The sequence below is a fragment of the Aquarana catesbeiana genome, linkage group LG02, assembly GCF_042186555.1.
Source record: "Aquarana catesbeiana isolate 2022-GZ linkage group LG02, ASM4218655v1, whole genome shotgun sequence".
Lineage (NCBI taxonomy): Eukaryota > Metazoa > Chordata > Amphibia > Anura > Ranidae > Aquarana > Aquarana catesbeiana.
The window spans coordinates 752,195,717-752,221,994 of NC_133325.1; the positions used below are offsets into that span (position 1 = coordinate 752,195,717).

A 26,278-nucleotide genomic window follows, 5' to 3' on the forward strand; every position below is an offset into this window, starting at 1 on the left:
GCTCTGCTCCCATACAGACTTAGCGGAAATCACAGCAACGCATAAAACAAACTTACCTGTTAGCTTGGGGAGAACAACTTTTTCCACCAAGGATGGCAATAGAGCAACGTCTGCATCCTCCTTGTCTGCGTCTTTCATGTCACAACCATAGAAAAGTAAACACTCAAACCACATCATGCTTTCAAAGTCACAACAATTGGGCTAAAAGAAAGAGAAAAGATGCATGTTAAGGATCCCCTGTCACCAACTTAAAAAAAAAATTACAGAAAAAAAAAGCAGTTAAAAAAAAAAAAAAAAAAAATGAGAAAATAACTTGCAACATTTTTTTCTTCCCATTGAGGTTTAATTCATTTGCAATGGCCCAGCTCCTCCTCCTCACCTTCATGCATAACTTTTTTATGCAGCTGTTGGGAAGGAGCAAAGAATAATATTATAGAACATAACTAGAGGGACAGTGCCGAACCTGCTTGGGCTGCTGATATCACATCCAAGATGGTAGCACCCAGTGGCAGTCTCAGGGATGTTCCATGTCTACAAGAGAGGCTTTTACAGATAGATAACATGCCTAAAAATAGGTTTTGATGAAATGGATGGTCTGGTGACAGTCTCTTTAAATAACTGAAGAATGTTGGCAATTTTGTTACATAAGAAATCCAGGCTAACAGTTAAAGTGATTGTAAAGGTTCAGTTAAAAGAAAAAAAAAATGAACATGCAAGGGTTTTGCACAGAGCAGCCCTGATCCTCCTTTTCTGGGGTGCCCCTCCAGCGCTCCTGGCTCCTCCCCTTCATCAGGCGCCCACACGGAAAGGAGCTTTCTATGGGGCACCGCTGCGGGCGCACTCCCGAGCCCTGCTGCTGCATCCATTGACACAGACAGCGGGGGGGGGACCCAATGGCTCTCACTGCTGATCAATCTGCCCAATGAGCACAGAGACAGCAGCTGGAGCCGCTGGGCTCGTGCACATCAAAGGATCGGTTGGGCTCATGTAAAAAAAAAAAAAAAAAAAAAAAAAAAAAAAAAACGATAAAAGAAAAAAAGAAATTAAAAAAAAGAAAGGGGGGGGGGGGGCTCTGGGGGGCAGCTGCAGCAAAGGTGGTAGAATGCATTAAGGTGAAAAACATTGAGACTTTACAAATCACTTTAAATACAAGGTTAAAATACATAAGTGATTACCATTTTACCTGCCAAAGGATTTGTAATTCTGATCAGTCATTCTTGTGTTAAGCATGCCCTCTGATTACTCTGCTGCTTCCTACTTTAGGCTCGGTTCACACCTATGTGTTTTTTTTGTTTTTTTTTTTTTTTAGTGCTTTTTGCAGAAACGCACTACAGTCCATTTAACATGGTTTCCTTTGGGACACGTTCACATCTATGCTTTTTTTCAACCGCTGTGTTTTTGGAAAGGGTCAGGGACTTTAACGCAAAACATTGCATTTTTGGTTCAATGGAGAAGCAGTACATTTTTGCCCAATCTTTTTTTTTGGGGGGCCAATCTGTTGTTGGGCAGATTAAAAAAAACACAAAGAGAAGAACATTAAAAAAAAAAAGAAAAAGCCTAAAAAAACACGTGCAAAAATGTAAAACGCACCACAGAAGCGGATCAATATCGAACTGCATAGGTGTAAACCAAACCTTAGCATAGCTGCTTTCTTTGTCAACCTTACTACTTTCAAGGTCAGCTCAGTGTTTCCTGGACAGAGTGGATAATGCTGAATCACTGTCCAATGTGAAGGCTGGCAATGGAGAAATAATATAGCTGCCTTGCCGAACTAAAAAGATAAAACTGCTTACATTTTTTAAGGTATATATCTATGCCAGCCCCTCTATTAGAGGCTGGCATATCACACTGTGTATGTTTTATTTAAAAACGAGCACTGTAAATAATGAATATCAGCTATCTTCAGGCCGGTCTCATTAATCGTGGCCACTTTCTAGCTCTGATAGAAGTCTTCTGTGGGAAGGGCTGTGATCTCCCTCTGACGTCAGAGGGAGATCACGTGGCCGCTGGTCTCCTCCGCAGAAGACACCCATCGGAGCTGGAAAGTGGCCTCGAGTCACGTGACTGGCCTGAAGATAGCTGATGTATAGTATTTACAGTGCTAGTTTTTGTTTTTTTTTTTAATCTTTTTATTGAGTACAAGATACAAACAGACAAATAATAGTAAACCTGCCACAGCATTAGGACTAGACCCACGCAGGAGTCAGTGCCAGCCAGGAATAGGGCTGCTTCCATTATTAGTGACATACAGCTGTAGCACGTCCACAAGAAAAGAACAAACAACCTAGTGCTGTATTGGCTCCTGCTAAATTGAAGTATCTAAGGATCAAATTTTTCATTCGAGACCCAAGGGACAATAAAAGATATCACATAAACCCATATCAGAGAGTGGTATTATGTACATGCTCAATCAGTCTGCAGTTGCCGTGGAGGCCTCAGCTAGCCATTTGGCCCACACTATCGTATTTTTTGGGGCATCCTCTACTTTGGTAGGTTTCCTTTTAGAATGGTAGTACTTTATCAACATGTGTTTTACAGCGCTCGTTTTTAAGTAAAACATACACAGGCCCCGGAGCCAGACAGAGAGGGCACTGACAAGGAGGAAGGAGGGAGTGAGGGGGGGGGATAGGAGAGCAGAGAGTAGGCAACCTATCACAAAGGGAGGCACTTTGACCACGATGATCAGGGTGGAGCTGCCCTGGTTATCGTGGTCTGTTTAGAGAGAGGCTTTACAGGAAGTGGCAGGTTTAGGGGTTTTTTTTTTTTTTTACAGTTTAGAGGGGGGGGGGGGGGGGGCGGCAGATTACATAGCACAAGCGCTCTGCTGTGTAATCTGCTTTAAGGGACCAAGAATCAACATTTTTTTTGTTAACTAACGCTTTAATTAACAACTTCACGCATCACCAGTCTGAATGCGCAGTTTGGAAAATGTTATACATCACAAAATAAAATTGGCTGTTCAGAATTACATATGTTTGGCAGGTAAAATAACAAATATATATGCATTTTCCTATGTATAGTGGTTTGCCTGGATGTTTCCTTGAATTAAACATCTTATTTATATTTTATATAATTAAAATTTAGTATTAAGTGCGCGTGCTGCAGCAGTGACCCAAGAATAACTAAGATGATAGAAAATATACACAGGATTTGGATTACAAGCACTTATTCACAGCAAATTGGACAACTTACAGTCTGAATCTTTTAATGGCTTAGTGCTGCCCTATGTAGGGAAGAGTTCAGGCATGCTTGGACACAAGTCCAAACCCACCTAAACTATCCTGCCAGAAAGCGGGCACCACACACAGCCAGTCATAAGTTGCATTTCCTGCCCCACATATACAAGGGGAGCGGCTGCAGGGCAGGGAATGCCCCAGTCGCTTATGGTTGTAATTTTATCCTCGGCTCTGCTGCAGATCTTTCTATTCCACAACTATTAACACCTGAATAGGATTAACGTGATATTAAAGCTTTGGATTTTTTTTTCACATTAAAAATAAACATGTTATGTCATATTTACCTGCTCTGTGCAGTGGTTTTGCAGAGCAGTACCGATCCTCCACTTCTCCGTTCCCTTGCTGTTGTCTCAGCCAATGAGGGAAAGTCCCCAGAGAGTCAAAGCTCTCGTGCACATAGCTGGATTGCGATGGGGCTCAGGTATTTATTGTGGGGGAGCTGCTGCGCACAGATTATTTTTAGCTTCATGCATAGAATACATGAAGGTAAAAAATCCTGAGCCTTTTAAACTCACAAAACAACTATGTATTTTCAGGAGCAGAGGCCCCGTAGAATAAAATGGTGGAGGTTGCAATTTTCTTTTTTCTTAATATATGTATCGCAATACTTGCACGACTTTTTTTTTTTACAAGCATCATTTTGTACAAAAATAACTACAAAGAATTTTATTACAAACAAAACACTTAATTTTCTATAAAATTATTGGGTTACTTTAAGTAAATAGATATCAAACATGTCAAGTCTTATGGCCAGTTCACACCAGAAAGCGGTGTGGGAAACTGGTGTTCCATGCGCCTTTCTCGCACCGCATTCAAACGCACTGCACTTGCAATCTTCAGGTGTCAGCGTTAACACCACCACAAAACGCAGTGACTTTGCCTGCACGAGATTGCATGGTATGCCTGCTGTGTATTTTTTTTTTTTGGCTGCTTTTGGTGTGGTCAGGCGCAATTACAGCCCACTCAAATGAATGGGCTGAGATCGCACTGCAACAAGGTCGCATGTAGATGGCACAGGAATGCACAGGGCTTTCCTGTGAGATTCATGGTGTGAACCGGCCCCTAAAATTGAAAATAAATGAATTCCGTGAGATGGTAAAAACTACAATACCCAAAACAGTCCATAGGTGACACTTTAAAGCCATACTTCAGGGATCATAAATATCAAAAGAATGCACATTTTCAACATACCTCCAAAGGGTTCCAAGTTAAAAGCTGCAGCCGTACAAGAGGACTTAAAAGTTTTGGTAAGCAAAGTCCAATAAAAGCATCTTTATAGGAATTCTCATATTTACATCTCCAGTTGTCAAACTGCTCTTTAATACAGTCAAAAGAATAAAAAATTTCCAGTGTATCTTCAAAAACTTTACTTGAATCTTTTAGAATGCGATCTAGAAAGAAAAAAAAAAAGAAATAAAAGTTTAATAAAAGGCTCCCCATTAAGAGAATACATACATAAATGGTGGGCACAAAACCACATGAATTTTAAGATTTTTTAGTTTTGTATATATCTCTGTACACCTTGCCGGTTTTATTCTGCTGATTTAACAGTTGTGAAAAATGATTATAGAGGACTATTTAGGTGATGTGTGAGGTGATATTAAAATATAGTAGCTGCCATGATTTATATATATAAACCAATACGCAAAAAACAATGACCTTATATATGATTTATACATACTATTTGCACAGTACTTTATTTGCTGTGTACCCAATTGTCATATACTTTTGCTGCATCGGTTGCATGTATACACTTTTATAAAAATATAAGCATTTGTTTTGTAAAATATATTGGAGTAGGCATGCCAATTATATCAAGATAAATTAAGTTTTCTATTACAATATGCAAAGAGGATATAGACTTTCTTATCAGTTCAGGACCGCCCAACGTACTTATACTGCGGCAAGGAGGCACCACTGCCCTGGCTGTGCCGTCATTCACTACAGCACAAGCTGATCAGCTGAGCGAATGACAGAAGAGAGCCCTGTGTTGGTTAGCACAGGGCTCTCTATAGAGTGCAGATATGTGACTGTCTTTTTCTCCTTGCAAAGCAGGCAGATAAAACAGTTACATTGTTCAGCTCTATTTATGTGAAAAAATTTTTTTATAAAAATTTAATTTGGGTGGAGCATTGCATAACCGTGCAATTACCAGTTAAAGTAGCACAGTGCTGAAGAGCAAAAAAATGCCCTAGTCATGAAGGGGGGTAAAACCTTCCAGCGCTTAATTGGTTATTATACCAGTGTCTCCCTACATAACCCTACTTACACCTACAATGCAGCACAGGTGTTATAGGGACCATCTATAACCCAGAGGTTTATATTTCAGAGTAAGCATATACATAACAGGCTGGAGATCAGACTACACAATCTGTTGCAGAAGATTGCAAGAACCATTTAGTGCATAGATCTGTATCAGAGGAATCTTCTCCTGCACCTGTGGGAGCCATTTGTGGGAACCTGAAATCCCCACATCTTCATTTTCGCTCCACAGGCATATTTACTTTAGTAAGTACGATAGTGCCCCTAGACATGCATCTCCTGAGAATAGCTGACACACGGAGTAAGGAAGCAAAACTAAGACCAACTGACTGAACCTAGCCTAATATTTTCAGCATTGATGGGTCAGTGTTGTGCTTCTCACAGTATTAATGCAAAGAAAAACAGACACCCACCTTTCTCCATGTTGAAGTTAGTGATGTCAGTGGATGTCTCTTCATCATCACTAGAGAGACCTTCAAGGTGTTCGGCCATCTTGCCAGTTACTTCCCGAGCTTGCCTCCGTCGTGCTCTAAAAACAGCAGCAAATGCTTGCTTAGAATTAAAGGCTACAAAAAAGGTCATTACTCAATGTTCCAAAAGTTATAGATTTCACCATCTTTATTTTTGGTACTTGGAAGGGCTCAATATTACTCAGAAGTTAAAGCGGAGTTACACACAAAAATGGAACTTCCGCTTTTCGAACCTAAGACAGTCTAAGACAGGTATTTGCACCCACTTTGCACCCACTTTGCACCCACTTCCGGCATAGACTCCCATGGGAGTCTATGCCTCTTCCTGTCCCTCCGCGCTGTCTCCTGGGAAACACAGCTCCCAGGAGATAGCGGGGACCACTTACAATGCGCAGCGCGACTCGCGCATGCGCAGTGGGGAACCGGGAAGTGAAGCCGCAACGCTTCACTTCCTGATTCCCTCACCTAGGATGGCGGCGGCAGTTTTTTCTCAAAATGTTATTCTTTCCTGCAGTGCTTGATACAATGTTGCAAGGCAGTTGCTAATGTTTAACTGTTCACTTGCTAATGGAAAAATTAAATTTGACCTGTTTTTGATGAGAATATGGGTAGAATTATTATTTCTCATGGGGTTTATGGGAGGAATATCATGTCAACACCAGACAACATATTTAACCCATTACCAATTATTTTTCTACATGGGGACTATGGATGGAATATTGTAGTTAACCACTTACAGACCGCCGCAAGACGATATACATCCTAAGTTTGAAGAGGAATATCATTGTTATAGCAGCAGCTAGCTGCCATAACGCCGGTATTCTCTTCTTCGGCCGGAGGTCCGCTTTCCGATAAGAGTGGTCTCGCCACAAGATCACTTATTTGCGGCGGGAGAGGGGCCCCGCCCCTTCCAGTGCCCTCTGCCACTTACCGGAGCCGTCAGCAGGGGCAGAAGCGATCGGATGTTGCCCCTTGCTGGGTATGGAGACGAGTGACCCATCTCCATACCATTGCAGGGCGGAAGTGATGTCAAAACGTCACTTCCACCCATAGCTCTTTTTTTTTTTTTTTTTTTTTTTTTAATTTTAGTGTAAATATGAGATCTGAGGTCTTTTTGACCCCAGATCTCATATTTAAGAGGTCCTGTCATGCTTTTTTTCAATGGGATGGGATGTTTACATTTCTTGTAATAGGAATAAAAGTGACAATTTATTTTTTTTTTAAAAAAGAACAGTGTAAAAATAAAAAAGGTAAAATAAATAAGAAAAAAAAAAATTTAAAAATGCACCAAACTTTTTTACCCTTAAAAATCTCCATAGGTGACGTTTAAAAAGATTCTACAGGTTGCATGTTTTGAGTTACAGAGGAGGTCTAGGGCTAGAATTATTGCTCTCACTCTACCGATCGCGGCAATACCTCACCATCAAATTTAACAGAACTTGAGCAGTTCTGCAAAGAAGAGTGAGCACATTTTGCAAGGTCTAGATGTGCAATGTTAGTAGAGACAAATCAACAGACTAATGGCTGTAAATAAAGCAAAAATGTGGTTCAACAAAATGCTGACATAAGGAGTTTGATCCCTTTTTGAACAGCGATTCTGTTTTTGATTTTTTTTTTTCCCTGACATATTGGTGTTATATCTTTCACTTGGATGTTATAAGTTGCACTAAGAAAATACAGCTGGATAAAACAAAAACTGTCTGTCTTAATTTCAGGCTGCAAAGCAACAAAATCTGATTATTTTAAAATGGGGGCAATTCTTTTCTATACCCTCTGTATGCATGGAATGAACAAAAAGGCAGACAAGTCCAGCCTGAATGATAACCATGACGTCCTCTATTGATACAGTGGAGGAGTGAGCATAGCAGACCCAGGGACAGGAAGTGTATTATTTTCAGGACTATCCGTTTAAAATAAAGATAAGAAAACATGGAAGAAAACAAATCAAGAAAAACAAAAAAACAAAAAACAAATGCAGGCATCACATATAAAGCCTGGTAAGCAGCAATATATTTTAGGCAGGTGTGAAAAAAAAAAAAAACACAAATGTAAATTAATAATGCTTTCTGAAATAGAAACGTTAATAGTTCATCTTTATCAATTAAAAGGAAAGTAAATAAATAGATGTTTTCACACCTGTCCAAAACATTTTCAAAGTACTGTATATAAAACACACATGAAGAAGAGAAATGCAAATCAAATCAATATTTGGTGTGACATCCCTTTGCCTTTAAATCAGCATCAATTCTTCTAGGAAAACTTGCACATAGTTTTTACAGGAGCTCAGCAGGTAGGTTGTTCTAAACAGATCTTCTGTGGATGTAGGCTGCCTCGATTCCTTCCGTCTCTTCATGTAATCCCAGACAGACTCCATGATGTTGAGATCAGGGCTCTGTGGGGGCCAAATTATCACATTCAGGACTCCTTGTTGTTCTTTACGCTAAAGACAGTCCCCAATGACATTGGCTGTATGTTTGGGGTCATTATCCTGCTGCAGAATAAGTTTGGGGCCACACATATACCTCCTTGATGGTAAGGCACGATGGAAAAGTATCTGCCTGTATGTCTCAGCATTGAGGATACCACTGATCCCGACTAAATCTCCAACTCCAATTGCAGAAACGCAGCCCCATACTTGCAAAGAAGCCTCCACTGTTGCCTGCAGACATTCATTGTACCGCTCCCCAGCCCTTCACCAACTTGCCTCCTGCTACAGCAAATATTTCACATTTTGATTCATCAGTCCAGAGCACCTGCTGCACCCCAGTTCCTATGTTTTCGTGCATAGTTGAGTTGCTTAGCCATGTCGGAGGTATGGGTAAGGCTTTTTGGAAGCAATTTTTCCATGAAGACCACTTCTGGCCAGACTTCTCTGAACAGTAGATGGGTGTACCTGGGTCCCACTGGTTTCCCCCAGTTTCGTGTTGATGGTACTACTGGACACCTTCCAATGCCAAAGAGAAGTAAGCATGTGTCGTCTTATCTGCTGCATTAAAGTGGTTGTAACCCCTTACATATATCCAGTGAAGTGACTTGACTCCGGTGATGCTCCGAGATGAAACAAATCCTCCTATATAAGTTGTACCTGTCTATCTGCAGTCTTCTCTTTGAACATCTGTTCAAAGTGATGAATATTTAAATTGTTGGAGATGTCAGGGGAAAAAAAGGGAGCAGAGAGCTGAAGTTACACTCTACAGATCTCAGTGAGGAGAGATCTGAGAGCTAACTGGAAGGAAGGGACACACCTCCCTCCACACAGCAACAGAGTCGAGGCTGTCAATCAGCTGGAGGTTCCTCCCGTGTCACCATTTTTCTCTTGGTGTCAGGAAAACTTGTCAGAAGTGATTCATGCAGATAACAAAGCAACGCAGCAGAGAGAAATGACACTTAGTGCTCTTAATTGAGACAAGTGCACACTATAGAGGGATATGCTTTGTTCACATTTCATGTCTGAGGTTTACAACCACAAGTTTTCTTGCCTGACCACTGCGTCGACGGTCCTCACCGTTGCCGGATTAATGGCGTACTCAATGCTGAGAAATACAGGCAGATACTGATCAATCATGCCATACCATCAGGGAGGCGTGCGATTGGCCCCAAATTTATTCTGCAGCAGGACAATGACCCGAAACATAAAGCCAATGTCATTAAGAACTATCTTCAGTGTAAAGAACAAGGAGTCCTGAAAAGTGATGATTTGGCCCACACAGAGCCCTGATCTCAACATCATTGCATCTGTCTAGGATTACATGAAGAAACAGAAGGATCCTACGTTCACTTAAAAAAAAAAAAAAAAAAAAAAATCAGTTATAGTGGATGTAAACCCAATGTCATCCTTTCTAAACTATTGCCATAGGGTTTATCTATAAGGATATACATTCCTCCTGCATGTATCTTTACCTGTCAAATGTCTCCCCTCTGTCTGTTATGAGACCCGAAAAACTGCATATTCTGTGGGCGGGTCTGTTGTCTGGAGCTCGGTGGGTGGAGTCGTGATGTCAGTAGACTCCCCGCCCACCTCTACACTCCCCTTGTCAATATGCATTTTCTCCTGTGTATTTCTTACACTGAACTTCTGCTATGATCTCTAACATCCAGTGAAAAGACAGGAAAGTAACCACAGGACTTCAGCATGCCAAATCATGCTGAGGTGTGGAACAGCCAATCCTTGCAGAGCTGCTGAAGAAAGGAGTGGGGGAGGGAATTAAAAAATAATGCCTGTGTCTTAGGCTAGTGCACGAGATATGTAAATCACCTGTCACTCACAGCAAGGGGGAGGATTTGACAAAGTTTTTCTCAGTTTGTCAAGAATTATCTCACTGAACAATAAAAGAGGATTGCTCAGAGATGGATTAAGTCTGTGTGGCAAGACTGGGCTCAAATGATAGGAAATCTTATACTCTACAGTATGATATCATTAAAAAAAAAAAAAAAAAAATTGTTTACATCCACTTTAATAGTTCCCCAAGATGTATGGAACAACATACCTACTAAGTTCCTTCAAAAACTGAGCAAGTGTACCTAGAAGAATTTATGCTGTTTTGTAGTCAAAGGGTGGTCGCATCAAATATTGATTTTGATTTTCTTCTGTTCGCTCACTTTATTTTTAGCACTTTTAAAAATGCAAACAATTAAAATATATAAGCATTCCTTCACACACAATAAAAAATTTATATAGATATATATATATATAGATATATATATCTATATATATATATAGATCTATATATAGAGATATATATATCTATATATATATATAGAGATATATATAGAGATATATATATATATATATATATATATAGATATATAGATATATCTATATATCTATATATCTATATATCTATATCTATCTATCTATACACACACACACATATACATGGAAGCAGACTGTTTACCTTCGGGCCTCTCTCTCAGCTATCCTCCTCTGCTTTGCATGTTCTTGGTAAGATGCTCGATCTCGCCCAAAAGAATCGAGATTTGGTGCCATGACAGCTTTACCTGTGAATTCGCGTAAGAGAAACTGCAAATCAGACAAGTTACTGGACATCTTAATTTATCAAGCACCAAATTTTGTCTAAGAAATATCTACATCAGAATAACAAACCATGATGAAAATTTTCCCATAACAATTCTATTATCTTGACATCTCACAGCCCCTGAACTGTGGCATCCAGGATTCAAAACAAAGTTGTAAACAGGATTCGATTGTTTATACATTAGGATATTTTGCAGACATTTAATCAAAAAACATTTACAAATCTTACATGAGTCCCCAAATAACTAGAATATCAACATAGTTTCTTAAAAGAGAACCTAATGATCTGGTGACAAAGTGTAGACGCCAGTTTATTTTAATGGTAAGATGTTAAAGTGGAATTTCACTCAAATCTACTAGATAAAAATAATGTTCTTTAGCAAGGAACATACATTCCGCATTAATAATTATGCTATCAAAATAAGTGTGTGATGTTAATTGCCTCCAGCATTGCTCCTGTTTCTTCTTGTGAGGCTGACATTTTGCTGAAGCCCAGAGTTCCTGAGCAGCAGTAAATTTTTAGGCTGTCAGCAGATTGGACTCTACAAATTTGGCAGTGCCTAAAAAAAAAGAAACCAACTGAGCATGTGCAGAGCAGGGCGAGACAGTCTATTGCTGGCTTCTAAACAGCAGAGAAACTAATTTTTATGTTTTACATAGCTATACTTGCAAAATGGGACAGCCTCAAGTGATCTAGCAGAACTTAAATTTTTTGACTAAAGGAACGTTCCCCCTTGACATTGCATTACTAATCTTAGGTAAGAAATTGGCCCTTAAACTGCAATAATTATGTAGTTCACAATTTTGGTAGAAAGTATTAAACCCTAACTATTTCTCAAACTGAAAATATATAAGTCCAGCTGTGATCTTAAAAAGCTAAATACAACCAGTGATCTAAATCTGCAGTATGAGAAAAAAAAATTAAAAATGTGGTGAAGAAAGGTCTTACAATTAACTTAAAAAAAAAAAAAAAAAAAGAAAAGGGGGGGGGGGGGTGAGGAGTGGGAGGAGAGGGGACGACCGCATACAATGCAGAGCTCTAAAACCACACAAATCACTAAAACCCCTGAAAGAAAAAGGGATTTTTGACAAATCTTTGGTGATCTAAATTAGTAACATAAATTTAAAGCAAATGTAAATACTGGCATACCGGGGGGGGGGGGGGGGTGTTACCAGTCAGGTGGGCTGATGAGGTCACAATATGAGACTACGCAAAATCAGAGGAAGCTTTGTATTCAATGACAGAATACAACTCTATCTATGAATAGGATGAGTGAATTCACCGCTCAGACCGACACTGTTTTGTTCCGGGTGAGACGGGAAGGTCTTGCACCTGGAACACAGTACTGTATAATGTATGTAGCCTCAGCTACATACAGGTCATACAGCATATTCTGCAGCCATACATATTGGAGGGAAAGTTTGTTTGGGTCAGCTTGGCCTGAACTATTTAAAAACTAAATCTGGAGATCAACTATAAAACGTAAATTTGTTTAGGTACATTCAGGAGTATCTGGATGTAGAGAATTCTATTTTCTCTAAACATAGCTAAACTGAATGCATCTAAATGCACAGCATGAATGTCACCATTTTAAAATTACATGTATTTATTCGCTTTTTAAATATCTTATGAAACACATGTATGTAATTTCCCACTCGAATATTTTTTTTCTCAATAAAGCCTCTGGAATGCTCATTAGCCATGTCAAGCTTCCAATAGACCACTTTTATCAAGAATAAGTTTATAGAATATAACAGAAGCACTGTGGAATGTCCTGTAAGATAAGGCATTAAGGAGCTGGAGGTGATCTAATAGCATAGTATCATGCTTTCAGCTCAATTTCAGGGACATCCAAATAAATATTCTGCAAGGTGAAAGAAGTGGGCAATGCTGAAGAGCAAAAGGACAGAACATGAGGAACTGGCACACAGACTGGATTGAGCGCACACAAATGGCAGACAGAAAAAGTTCTAGCTAAGCCGGTAGACTCCTCAGGATCCAGAAAGCGAATGTGTCAAAAATACAGTTGCAGTCAAAGTTTGAGCTTCTGTAAACACACATTTAAAGCAGAACTGCAGGTATAACACTTGTGCGTGGGCAGGCTAATAAGCAATGTCTCGAATAAAAAATACACCTATCTGCCTTCTCACAGCAATCTCTGGCGTGTAAGGTGAGCTGCGCATGCACAGCTCAGCTTACATCTCTAGCATGATTCCCGTGTGCGCAGGAGTTACACTATCCCATACTGGTCAATAAAGAGGTTCGAAGACTGGCACCAGCAAGGGACACCTGACAGACTTTGGACGTTATAGAGAGGCAAGTGTACTGACTTGAGTTCTGCTTCAACAAAATAGCAGCCAGCAAAATACAATGTACCGTACTTTAAATTTGTGTATTACACCAGTGTGCGCAATTTTGAACAGTCATCAAGATAATCCAAGACAGTGTTAATCCATCTGTAAAATATCCAGCATGATCTGACCAACAATCAACACACAGGTGTACAGATGTGTCTATATACCCACAGACATAGGATAATTATTGCCTCATGTGGCTTATGACTGGAATGGAAAATAGGTCTGTGGGTTAGAGATTTGCAGAGAGCCCAGTTACAACATCCCAGCCTCATTACAATAGCTCATATACCCAGTCTGCTTAATCAGATTCCCACCCAAGATTTGGAGACAGAACTTTTTCCCCTGATTTTTTCCTATGCATAAACCAGAGATGCGAGCAGCTGGGTATTTAGATTAGCTAGCTGCCTATCTCCACCATGTTTTACATAGAACTTGTCCAGACACCCATGGGTGGTCTTTCCTGACAAAAGTAGATAATTCTTTATAAATAAGTCCAGTGCCAGGAATCTAAAACAAGGGACACTCAGCACACTGGTCCCCAGGACACTCATGGGGAAGAGATTTTATGGGTATATTGGCTGCTCTAAGGAGACACCCCCAGCACAAGCCCATCTCAACTGCATAGTGAATACTACCTTGGAAAATCCAACATAAACAATTAGGTTTGTTACACAAGATCTACTGTCTGGGAACGTCTGTTGAGGTTGAAATTATGACTAACGCAGCACTAGATGTGTGAAACATTTTAACCTCCCATTCATTCTTTCCTGTGATTGCATCTCTATATATTACATAAAGACGTTTTTATTGGTATCCCGTTGCGGTAAGCAGCCGCCTATTCCACGTTTCCTCGTTTGTCGCAGTGGGGAGCGCTCTCCTCGTCTCACATGGAGCAGTGATTTCTCCTCTGCCTTCCATAAAGAGTAGTATAACTAAAAAAGGCAAAACTTTCTTTAGTGTTGAATAGAGTAGAGAAGGGATTAGAACCTCTGTCAGTTTTTATTGGGATCTGTGCTCCAGTTAAAGCAATTGTAAATCCTCATGCTTTTTCACCTTAAAATGTTACTAAACCTAAAGAAGTTTTTTATCTTAACTTAAGTTTGCATGTTTTCAGTTTCTCTGTGCCCTCTTCCCTATGTGAAGGGGAAGAGAGGGATTAACGCTGTGCGCGGCCGTATCTTTTCTCCCCTTCCTTCCTTTTCACACAACATTCCAGCAGCAGCAGGAGCCATTGGCTCTTGCTGCTGTCAATCAAATGCAGTAAAAGGAAATATTGGGGGGGCACTAAGTTCCGCTGTGTAAGTCTATGGAGCACGGCAATCTAGACACAGGTCGGGAGCACACAGACCACGCTTCTCCCCATAGCCAGCGGTTGGCTATGGTAGTCCCAAAACGAAAAGGAGGAGCCAAGATCGGCACCCGGGACCTCAGAAGAGAAGGATCGGGGGCCACTCTGTGCAATACCACTGCACAGAGCAGGTAAATATAAAATGTTTGTTATTTTAGTTAAAAAAAAAAATCTTTGACTTTAGTAACACTTTAATGCATTCTATGCATCAAAGTAAAAAACCTTCTGTGCTGCAGCTGCCCCCAGACCCCTCCCTACTTACCTGAGCCCAATTAGATCCAGCAATGTGCACAAACCCAGTGGCTCCAGCCGCTGTCTCTCTCCTCATTGAACAGACTGATATCAGTAGGAGCCATTGACTCCCGCTGCTGTCAATCAAATCCAGTCACACAGGAGTGGGTGGTGGGGGCCGAGTCCCGCTGTCTGTGTCAATGGATACAGCAGCGTGACTCGATAGTGAGCCTGCATGGGTCCCCCCATGGAAAGTGGCTTTTGATAAAGGGGAAGAGCCAGGAACGCCAGTGTGGCACCCCAGAAAAGAGGATCAGGGCTGCTCTGTGCAAAACCATTGCACAGAGCCAGCAAGTATAAACATGTTTTTATTTATTTTTTTTAAAAACAAAACACCTTTACAACCCCTTAAAAAGAAATTTACCCTTTTTTGTCCCGTTTCCATTATTATTAAAAGTGAAAGAAAATTGAGTTGTCCCCAAAAAAGGAGGGGAAATTTTCCAATGGGGATGCTAGTTCTGATGGCCTGGGAGTACCCAGTGGATTCCCTTAATTTGCAGGGATTTCCTCTTCATGCTTTGGCTATGAGACAAGAAGTGAAGGGAAATCTCCCCAACGGTACACAGATGGCAAGAATAAACTGACAGGAGGTGTAACCCTTCCTTACTCTATCCAAAATGGAACAAAATAGGTTTTGCCTATAGTTCTACTTTAAACACATTGGCTGATGATCATTTCATGCTTAGAGCCAACTTCACTTGACTGCACGACTGACTTTTTATAAAAAGAATAAACCTGGTACATATTTTGCATTTTTCTTTTTCTCCTATGTAGTTGTAAAATCTTACCTAAACAATCCATTCAACCTGCAGCCAGGGAGGCAGGCCTCTACACTAGAGTATAGAGCGGGGCTCAGCAAGAATGTAGTGGCAGGCCAACTTAAGGAGGAACCACTTAAGGTATTAAAATGAACAATCCAATAACACACAGGGCTTTTATTTAGTAACATAGTGGAGATAACAGTGATATAAACTCCCTGACAACAGGCAATCTGAAATCAACTATTCTATTGCAGTCGGTAATGAAAACTGATCTGCAATTGCCTTCTAGGGGTAAATGCAGATAAGTGTCCGCTTTTGCAAATTCATTACACATTTCAAAGGCCAAATTTACCCAAAATGGATTTTGCGTGGTCAACAGCCACTTTTTTGCTTTTTTGTATTGCTCAGATGTTCTAGAGATTACATATCTGTAGAGAGAACTGTAATAGGCATTGCAACCGCAAATAAGGTTGTTATGCTCCTTTGATGGATTTTTAATAATATGGATTAAAATGGCAATTTCACTTTTAGTAAAGCTGTCCTTTATGGACCTCCAATGCCCAGCAATGGATTCCCTGTGGGGAAATATTTACCCGCAACCTAAGCCCAGCACTGATAACAATGCTGGCTGAGTCCTGACACACATGTCCACAGCAGTTCCCACTTATTCCTATAGATCACAGGTGTCAAACTACGGCCCTCCAGCTGCTAAGGAACTAAAAGTCCCATGAGGCATTGCAAGGCTGACAGTTACAAGCATGACTCCCACAGGCAGAGGCATGATGGGTCTTGTAGATCCACAGCAGCTGGAGGGCCGCCAGTTTGACTCCCCTGCTATAGATGGATCTATACTTGTATTCCTGCATTTCACTTGGGGTATAGCAGCCTCTCCATATGCATAGAAGGGGAACACAAGGTACATGCCCAGGGTGGGGGTGAAGATGTATTGAAAACAAAAATGTACAGTTCTGGCACCGCACAGTGAAGATCACAGGTGCAGCGCAGCAGGTAAAGACACCCAAATGGAATCCACTAAAAAAAGAGGGTCTATAAAGGACTAGTTACAGATTATACTCCCTGTTATGGATTTGTGGCAGGGACAGAGACACAAACTACTGCATGACAAAATGGCAGTTCAGAGATATAATTGATTGATTGGCTAGCATTTCTAGGACTGGCCACGAACCAATAGAATATTGGTTTTGGGTGGAGCTGGCCTATAAAGTGTATTGACAAAATAATAATAATCTGACACGTGGACACACAAGGCTTAAGATTGTACATGACAGTCTCTCCCACATGTCCACAAGGACACACTGCAACAGTGATGAGCATCAATTTGACCACCTAACCCAGCTCTGAAATGATTAAAGCACAGACATTTCAAGTGATTTACTAACAAGGTCGTTTAATGAATAATAAAAACCTTCAAGATGGACTGACTTGAATGGCTCGAAAACTCCGAAGATTCATCTTTAATATCATCTTGTCGTCTTTGGACAAGGCGGGCAGCTCGCTGTTTGAACAGCTGGTGCATTGCCGTTTCAAGTTCGATAATCAGAGGCACCTGAAAAAATATAACAACATTCATAATAGCCAGCCTTTGTGCATGCATCGGGGACAGGTTATTCCAAGCACTAAGAGGACTTCCCGAGAACAGTCTACTTTTCTCTTTCCAATCAACACGTCAAAACACAAGAAAAATGCAGTCTGTAATGACTAAAAACAAAGTAAAATTCAAAATGTTTGATAGTACACAGTGCAATGTACATGAAACCATCCCTGCCACCTCATGGTGTCAAAGAAAGAGAACCTTAACATCTATTGCCATATAACCCAGATATACACCCTCCCCTTATATGGCCTCAGAAACTGGCATCCTCAGAGTCGACTTACCTGGTCTACCCGCAAGATGGCTGGGTGGAGAAGCGGTTTAATATGTTACTATCTCAATGGGCCGCTATCACATAAAAATGAAGTATCCAATACAGTTTTCTGCTGCACTACCCTGAGAACATTGTTTCCAACTGCATCCATAAAGGCATGTTGAAACAAGGTAGAGAGCTGCACTGTGTCAGCTTTTGGTGGAAACTGCAGAAATGCTCCAAATAAACAGAGCCGTATCAAACCTCTGGCAGAGCAGAATTACATAATATGTACAGCAATGCACTAAAGAGTCCCCTACCAAGACCTTTTTTTTTCCACATACATATGTTAGCCTTAGATGGGTCTCTTTTTTTTTTTTCTTTCAAACAGCAGGCTGATCCGGGGAAAAAAAAAAAAAAGCCGATTCCTTCATCCACACATGTGATGTGAAAGAGAATCTCTCCCGCTGAGCCCCTTTAATCTGACAGCGGGGACACTACGTTGTCAGAATACACTGATCAGCGGCTGCAGATGACTGATTGCAGCCACTGATCAATGAAAGTTTTCCAATATTCCTTTTGTTGAACAGGGCTGGCCACACATGGATCTAAATTTGGCCGGACCCTGCTGAACCAGCTGAATTTCAGTCAATGACCAGCTTTACTGCTCTGATAGGTGTCAGAATATTACCACGTTCACCTCACTGAGAAAACCCTACTACACATGTAAGTTAGTGGTGAGGAAGACGTGAGAGACTTTGGATTCAGCACATCACAGCTATGAAACAATTAAGGGGGTGTTATATTTTCACACATTTTTCATCTAACTGCCCTCCAACCAGTTTTGCCCACAGTCACATCATTCATTCACAGAGTTTTGTGAATGAACGAACTACAAGTACAATCTTCCACTGCAGCAGATTATTTGAAGTTATCAATGAAGTGGGAGGGCGCTGGTGAGCACTCAGTTGACTGATCTTTCTGCTCTCCAGTAAATGTCTGCCTCCACAGAAGGTATGGGCAGACAGCTAAACTGAGATTCCGCAGGAGCCTGACGTTGTACCCTTGATCTGCTGATCGTGGTGAGTGCAATGCTCTGCAGGCTCCAGAAAAATAAACGTGCATATTTTTGCAGGCATTATTTTTTTTAAGGTGAAATTAGGTCAGGCCCGGCTTTAGTTATACTTGCCTTGCATTTGTTCAAATCTGGAAGGAAAAGGCATTTGCAAGAAGCAACTCACACAATTCCAAGGACCCTCTCCCCACCAATTTGCCATTATCAGTGATGGTACGTGGGGCTGCACAGTTAAAAATTGGATGATGCATTTTAGTTGCAAGGTCCAATTAATGGTATGCTCGCTGCAACTTTAAAGCTTCAAGTAGTGCTGACACGTACTGAAGCCTGTTAGCTGCTTGTTAAAAGTGAAAACACACCATTAAGATCTGTGTTTACCCTTCCCAAACTGGAGCGCAATAGTTCTTTAATGGCTACAAGTTTGCTGAAAGTTTGACAAATGATGTACAAAAGCTTGCTGTACACACAGCTCTCTTAGGCCCCTTTCACACGGGCTGTCCGATCAGGTCCGCCTATGGGTTTTTCAGGCGGACCTGATCGGACCCTCCATTCAACCCTATGGAGAGACGGATGTTAGCCGACATCCGCCGTTATCTGATCCGGTCCGCAAAATGCAGAAGGATGGAGGTCCCATTTTCCATCCATCTGGCGGATCGGATGAAAACGGACCGCCTGTCCGTTTTCATCCGATCCGCCAGACGGATGGAAAATAGGACCTCCATCCGTCTGCATTTTGTGGACCGGATTAGATCACCCCATAGAGGAGAGTGGGACTGGGTCCGTCTCCGCTCAGTAGGGATCAACGGAGCAATCCCTCGCTGAGCAAGCAGATCCCGTCCAACGGAGTCGCCCGTCTGAAGGGGCCTTACAAACTAAAACTTATGTGTACAAGGCCTAAAAGTATCTATGTATGATTAATGGGATAGGTAAGATTAGTTTGTGCACTTCTCTAGAGCCAGAGGACAAGAAACTCTATATAATTTAGACACCAGCTACCCGATTCTTGGATTTGTCCAGGCCTGATAAAAGATTAATGTAGGCAAACATTATATAAGTAACCAGATCTGCAGTCTATTTAGGAAGAATTTAATCCACACTTATTCTGGAGACCTACTTTAACCTATTCTTTTCCATTGTAGTTACCAGCACCAACTCCTAACAAAAGGCTGTCCCAATATTTAAACAAACCCAACAGCAGTTACTTAATTAAAAGGCACATGGAAGGTGTACACATGACCAAGTCCAATATGTAGAAATCAAGAGATAAGCAAGTGGTCCAAATAGAAAACCAGGAATGGTTTAAGGCCAAAAAAAAGTAAAAACCCTAAGACTAACTGCAGATATCTGGCCATTTAAAGAACTATATTAAAATGTGCGTGAAAACTGGCGTCACAAAAGAACATTTTTATTGCTTCTGCAAGAGGTATGCAAAGTGACATTTTGCTTGTCTAATAATAAAATAGGAACATGCTCGGACTAAATTGGTATTGGATTCAAATATGGAAAAAAAAAATAAAAAGTCTTAGGCAAACAAGCGCTGAGAAAACACAAGTACAATAGAAATGTTTGGAGATAATAATGTGAAAACCAAAAAAGGTCTGAAACGTTAGAAGACTAAAAATGATTGCATCCTTACCTTTTCACGGAAACACTCAAGCAAGTCTTGGACATACCCTCGCATTTCTTGTAAGAACTGATACTGTTCTGCATTATCCCCAGAACACCCTTCTAATCGGCTAATTGCTTTATTGGAGTCTTGCCGGCTTTGCTCATGTTTCTCATACATTTCCAGATTTGCTTTGTGAGTTTCCTCCATTGCTCTGAGCCTGGTATAAAACATTACACGTGAGCAAGTGATTTTGGCTGTCCCCATTTCTGCACACAAAGTATTTGCAACAATAGCTCCTAACTTTAAACCACACACCATTCTGGCACAATTTTTTTTTTAAACCTTACATCACAAAACACATTCCTGACAAGTAATACGGGTGTACAGAAAGGAGTTGAGTCTCTAAATATTAGCAGCCAGTGGGAGTTAAAAACCTGAAAAACTACCTTTAGAGCAGAACAACCAGTTAAAATGAAATTCTATCAAGATATATTAATCTTCCAATAACAATGACAAACAGCATAAAGGAAAAAAACTTACCTTTTACTAAAAAAGATAACTTAATGCTACACAATTTGTTTTGTGATTAAAGAGGAACTTCATTCAATAGAGGAAGTTCCGCTTTAAGTCGTCCTCCCCCTTCCTCTGCCACATAATTTTTTTAGGGGGGGGGTACTAGTTTTGACAGGCACCTGGCTCCTACTTCTGCCCGGATTGCCTGGGTGGTCTGAGCGGAACTTTTCCGCTCATCCTCCCTCCCCGCAGTCTTCTGGGACATGTTACAGGTCCCTAGAAGACTGCGGAACCATTCACAAAGCTCCATGCAGTGTGACTCGCACATGCGCAGTGGGCAGCTGGCTGTGCTGCAAGCAGCACAGCCAGCTGCCCACAGTTAAGATACCGTTCTGAACCCAAAGGCTAGTGAAGGACTAGCCTGGGTGAGGACAGTGCTGGATCCCTGGACTGGTAAGTGTCCTGTTATTAAAAGACTTTTTTTTCTAAAGTGAAGAACCTCTTTAAAGGTTATTAGAATTACTTTTCTACCTTACAATGCAGCGGCTGCAATTCTCGAAAAAAATAAATATAAAAGATGAATGACACAACCTTGCAAAACGGCAACCGGGAATTGCTCCAAACACTGTTGGTGTTCAGAATGTCTCACATATCTAATTTTGTGCTCAGCTCATTATAATAATTGAAGTTACACTGATACAAATCAGGTTTTAGACATGTCTTGCAATAGTGGATTAATTTTTTGGTGAGATCCTTGCTAAGGCTCATCAACTTCTAAAAAAAAAAAAAAAAAAAAAAATGCAGATGATAGTTTCTCATTATTAGATTTGCTCAGGTGAATATAATAACGAGCAGTCCCTTCCATTCACAATTTAATTAGAGGGGACATAAAAAACAGTTATTTACTAACAGAGAATGGCATTAATCTGCAATGATTGCTAACAATGCACATTGTTCACCTAGCAGTTTATTTTTTCTGATGAAAACTGGGAGGTATACTTTAACATTTTCTAAAGCAATCCAACTCATAGGTTTGTGCCCAGGGTTTATCAAACTGTACAGTGATCAAATGAACTGTTGCATGTAGGCTTAACCTTGTATACCTGTGGCCCTCTGTGAAACTCATTGTCATCTCTATTTTTGGTCCACAAGGTCTAGTGACACAGCCCTGGCCCAGAAATCAACCTCAGTAGGAAAGCCATTTGCTCAATTCTTGATTCCATCCGACTTCTTCGGTTCATGGTTGTTACACAAAAGCTTTACAGTTCCTGGTGCCATACAACAAAGGCCAGGGCAACTGAAAGCCTGCGGTAGTCCCCCAAAGGAAAGCTAGTCTGCCCTACCTGTCTTTAAGCTGGTTCTTTACCAAATCAATAGTAACAGGAGTCATCTCATTATTGGGAGTTTTGAAAGAGACAGAATTATCTGGTTTTGGAGGTTTTGTTTCAGCAGATCCAAAAGCAGAATAGGTGTAAGGGACATTGTAGGATGAACCATAGGGTATCCCTTGGTAAGTGCTTGGGTAGAACAAATTATTTGTCTCGGCAGTCTGGGGTGCTTGGACCTGAAACAGAACAGACAATATTGGTAAAATTAGGCAGTCATGAAAGGTCTTTTATTAAAGCGTATCAAATTATAATATTGCAACTTAACAGTTCCTTCACCTGGTGATCCTGCCAGTAACATACAAGCTGTTCTAAGGTGTTAAAGCCTAACTAGTCTTAAAGCCGATTTCCAACTTTAGTTACTTTAGTTTTTTTTTGGGCCAAGTTGTTCCATCTGTGAGACAAGACCCTTCTGTCTTACACCAAGAACAAAACAGTCAGGCTGTGTGGCACTCAGGCATTCATAGGCAGCTTTGTATTCTCTAAATACAAAGATTTCTCCGATTGGCTAAGGTGGAGAGGTGGGCAAATGACATGAGCTCCGCCAGTCAGAGGAAGCTTTGCCTTCATCATCAGAAAATAAAAAGCTGACAGAGAATGGCTAAGCACCACTCAGTCCAACTATTTTGTTGGACAGGAAGGTCTCGTCTAACAGATGGAACACAATGCTACTGGATGTAACGGAGGCTATACACAGTTATACAACGCACCAAGCGAGGCCACCTGTTAGTGTAGGAAATGGTACATTTGGGCCACCTTGGCTCAAACAATTAAAAGTGACAGTAAAGCTGGAGATCAGCTTTAAAATTGCTCCCCCCTAACTAACTAACCTGTGTAAAAAAGCAAAAAAAAAAAAAAAACAAAAAAAAAAAAAAAAAAAAAAAGGAAAAGAAAAAAAGAAAAAGAAGTGTATATACCTCCCTATTTCCGGCCTGCTCCAGTCATGTGATCTCATGTCAGCCAGTGACACGATGGCTGCAGGTAAATGTAAAGCGCAGCCCAACAATGGCTGTGAAAGCCGGAACAATGAAGTCACCCATAGTCTACCATGGTGCAGCCGTTGTCGATGGTTCCTCCTCTACTATGTAACCACTGTTGTCTGACACAGGGGAGCCGAATTACACGACTGGACGAGAGCAGGCTAAAAATACTGTAGGTAAGTATATACATTTTTTTTGTTACACAGGTTAATTAATATAGGTGTAGGGAGGGGTAGGAAGTATTTTTTTTTAAGACTAGTTAGGCTTTAGCAGGAATTCTACTTTAATGTTTACTTACTGTACGAGGAGCAGTTTCACCAATTTGGATAAAGGTCCTTCAAACATACAGACAGTGGGGAAGTGTCAAATTAAGGATTTCCCCTCACTTCCCATCATGTTGACAACCTTTTGCCAGAGAGGAAGTGGACTTTTCCACAGCAACAATTTTTTTTCGTTTTTTTTATAGAACAGCAAAATTAGAAACCCTGTAAGACTTATTTGTCTGCAACTCCTTTGCAGATTTTCCCTTACTTCCTGTCTGGTGAAATCACTGACAGGAAGTGAGAGTAAACTTCTCTACCTGAGCCCCATCAAAAAATTGGCTGGACATAAACATTACCTCTCAGAATTGTGCAAAACATTCTGGTATTATATGCCAGTTGTACCAAAAGAAAATGCCCACCTGTGGTATACTAATTCCTTTTCGTATCTGTTCTTGTTCCCAGCGACTGATTTCTTCATCTTGCTCCCCTGTTGTCAGAGCTTCATCATCACTTCCCTCGATTCCTGCCACAGAGAAAACACAGTTGTGTCAACTACAATGTCTGAAATACGGGCCCAAACTAAGGAAATATGCTGCCAATATGGTGTATGGCATGAAATGAACACCTTAATGAGGACCTCTAGCACCATATAACTTTATTTAGATATACTGCGGTGTGGGTGCCACCCTGGCAGTAGCATACAAGTGAACATGTCTACAAAAAAACTCAAAAGGCAGCTGTAAGAAAAAAAAAAGGGAGGATAACTCACAGCTGCTACTGAGCTTCTTTAGATCCTGTTACTGCCACACAGTAGCAGTTAGGGAATCAATAGTAATAGGGCAACTCCTCTTAAAGTTACGCTGTCCTTTATTACTCACCCCAAGGGTCTATTCACACAATCTGGTCCTCTATGGTGCATTAAAAACCATGCACAATAAAGTACGTTCCATTAGGGCAGCTCACTCATTTTATTTTGGTTATCACAGCTGACCAAAAATCATGCAAGCAGCACTCTCAGCACCACATTGCAATGCACATCCACTGGCAAGGTGTGTTGGGACGCTATTCAGATTTAATGCAACTGCATTGCACCAACACTAGTAACATGCATTACCGTAACGCGATGGTGCGAATTGGCCCTAATGCAATACAAGTGTGAATGATGATATAGAGATATATTTTAAAAATACAAAAATCTCTTTCCTACGCATTCAACAGCATTCTAATGTCTATGCCTGGTTTTACCCAAATAACACACAGGAACTGCTTGGTAGAAATTTCCCGTCACTTAGCACAACCCAAAACAAAACATCATCTCTAAAAAGTAACATGTTAATAAGACTCACCAATTTCCTCAGCTATCTTCTGCCTTTGGGATTTTTCTCGGACTGAGAAAACGATCCGCCTCTTTTCATCATCATCGTCATCATCACTGGCATCGTTCTCATCCTCGCGCACCAACCTTTTACCACCATCCACATCCAAAGATGGAACGTCCCCAAGTTCCCGAGCCATCTGTCTCTTCTTGCGAGCAGCATGGATAAAGGCTGCATCCGGGATCTCTCCTGAAAAAAAAAAAAAAAAAAAAACACATCAGCGATTTTCCTCGTTATGAATATCAGGGAGTGAAATAGGAATTTAACCTTAAAGCGGAGTTCCACACAAAAATGGAACTTCCGCTTTCCGGAACCCTCCCCCCCTCCGGTGTGACATTTGGCACCTTTCAGGGGGGGGGGGGTGCAGGTATTTGCACCCACTTCCGGCATAGACTCCCATGGGAGTCTACGCCTCTTTCCCGTCCCCACGGCGCTGTCTCCTGGGAAACACACAGCTCCCAGGAGAGAGCGGGGACCACTTGGGACGCGCAGTGCGACTCGCGCATGCACAGTAGGGAACCGGGAAGTGAAGCCGCAACTCTTCACTTCCTGATTCCCTCACCTAGGATGGCGGCGGCAGCTGGCGAGAACCGAGCGGGTTCTCGGCGTCGCCTGCCAACATCGCTGGACCCTGGGACAGGTAAGTGGCCATGTATTAAAAGTCAGCAGCTGCAGTATTTGTAGCTGCTGGCTTTTAATATTTTTTTTTTTTGGCGGTGTGGGTGGACCCCCGCTTTAAAAGAGAAATTCTAAATATGGACGTCACTGCTCGGCCTCTCCAGCTTGTCCAATCAGAGAACGTATTGTATTCATTCAGAAGATGCAATGCATCTCCTGGGTTCAAAAATGCAGAAGAACAGCAACTCAGCACGGCTCCTGGAAGCAAGTGGAGATCATTGGAATAACGCTGTCTACTTCAGCGATTTCAAGCGGCATTGGCCAAGTATGGTATCTACATTGGTCACATTGGTCCAAGCTGTATAAAATATAACTTGGAATAAATCTTTAAGTACACTTTGACAATTTGAACAAAAGAGATATATAAAGACACAAAGGGTACTAACAACAGACCCCACACATTAGAAAAAAAAAAAATGAATTGTTATTGAACGCGAGAAAGGAAAAGGGTTTTGCTTGGTTTGCTGATTTGACAAGATAGAGAGAACAGGCCAAAATGTCAGACACTCAACTTCCTATTGCAGTGATGGCGAACCTTGGCACCCCAGATGTTTTGGAACCACATATCCCATGATGCTCATGCACACTGCAGTGTAGTAGAGCATCATGGGAAATGTAGTTCCAAAACATCTGGGGTGCCAAGGTTCACCATCACTGTCCTATTGTCTCAATGCACAGTTGCACTACATTCACAAAACTCAGGATGACACTTCAGTTGTCATAATAAGTGTAAGCTTTTCCCTATGCTAGTGGGGCACTGAAAATGATAACAT

The 26,278-nt window shown here is 41.1% G+C and overlaps 1 protein-coding gene across 1 annotated transcript in view; it reads right to left on the bottom strand.

Moving 5' to 3' along the window:
* The window catches only part of PAXBP1 (PAX3 and PAX7 binding protein 1), a 52,908-nt gene that overhangs the window by 17,624 nt on the left and 9,006 nt on the right, over positions 1-26,278 (bottom strand). The window contains exons 4-12 of the mRNA XM_073617134.1: positions 24,798-25,016; positions 23,871-23,974; positions 22,167-22,387; positions 20,338-20,527; positions 17,205-17,328; positions 10,864-10,966; positions 5,912-6,027; positions 4,428-4,627; positions 57-201 (exon numbers count right to left, since the gene is read on the bottom strand). Of these exons, the coding sequence (XP_073473235.1) occupies positions 57-201; positions 4,428-4,627; positions 5,912-6,027; positions 10,864-10,966; positions 17,205-17,328; positions 20,338-20,527; positions 22,167-22,387; positions 23,871-23,974; positions 24,798-25,016 (1,422 nt within the window). The remainder of the gene's footprint in view (positions 1-56; positions 202-4,427; positions 4,628-5,911; positions 6,028-10,863; positions 10,967-17,204; positions 17,329-20,337; positions 20,528-22,166; positions 22,388-23,870; positions 23,975-24,797; positions 25,017-26,278) is intronic.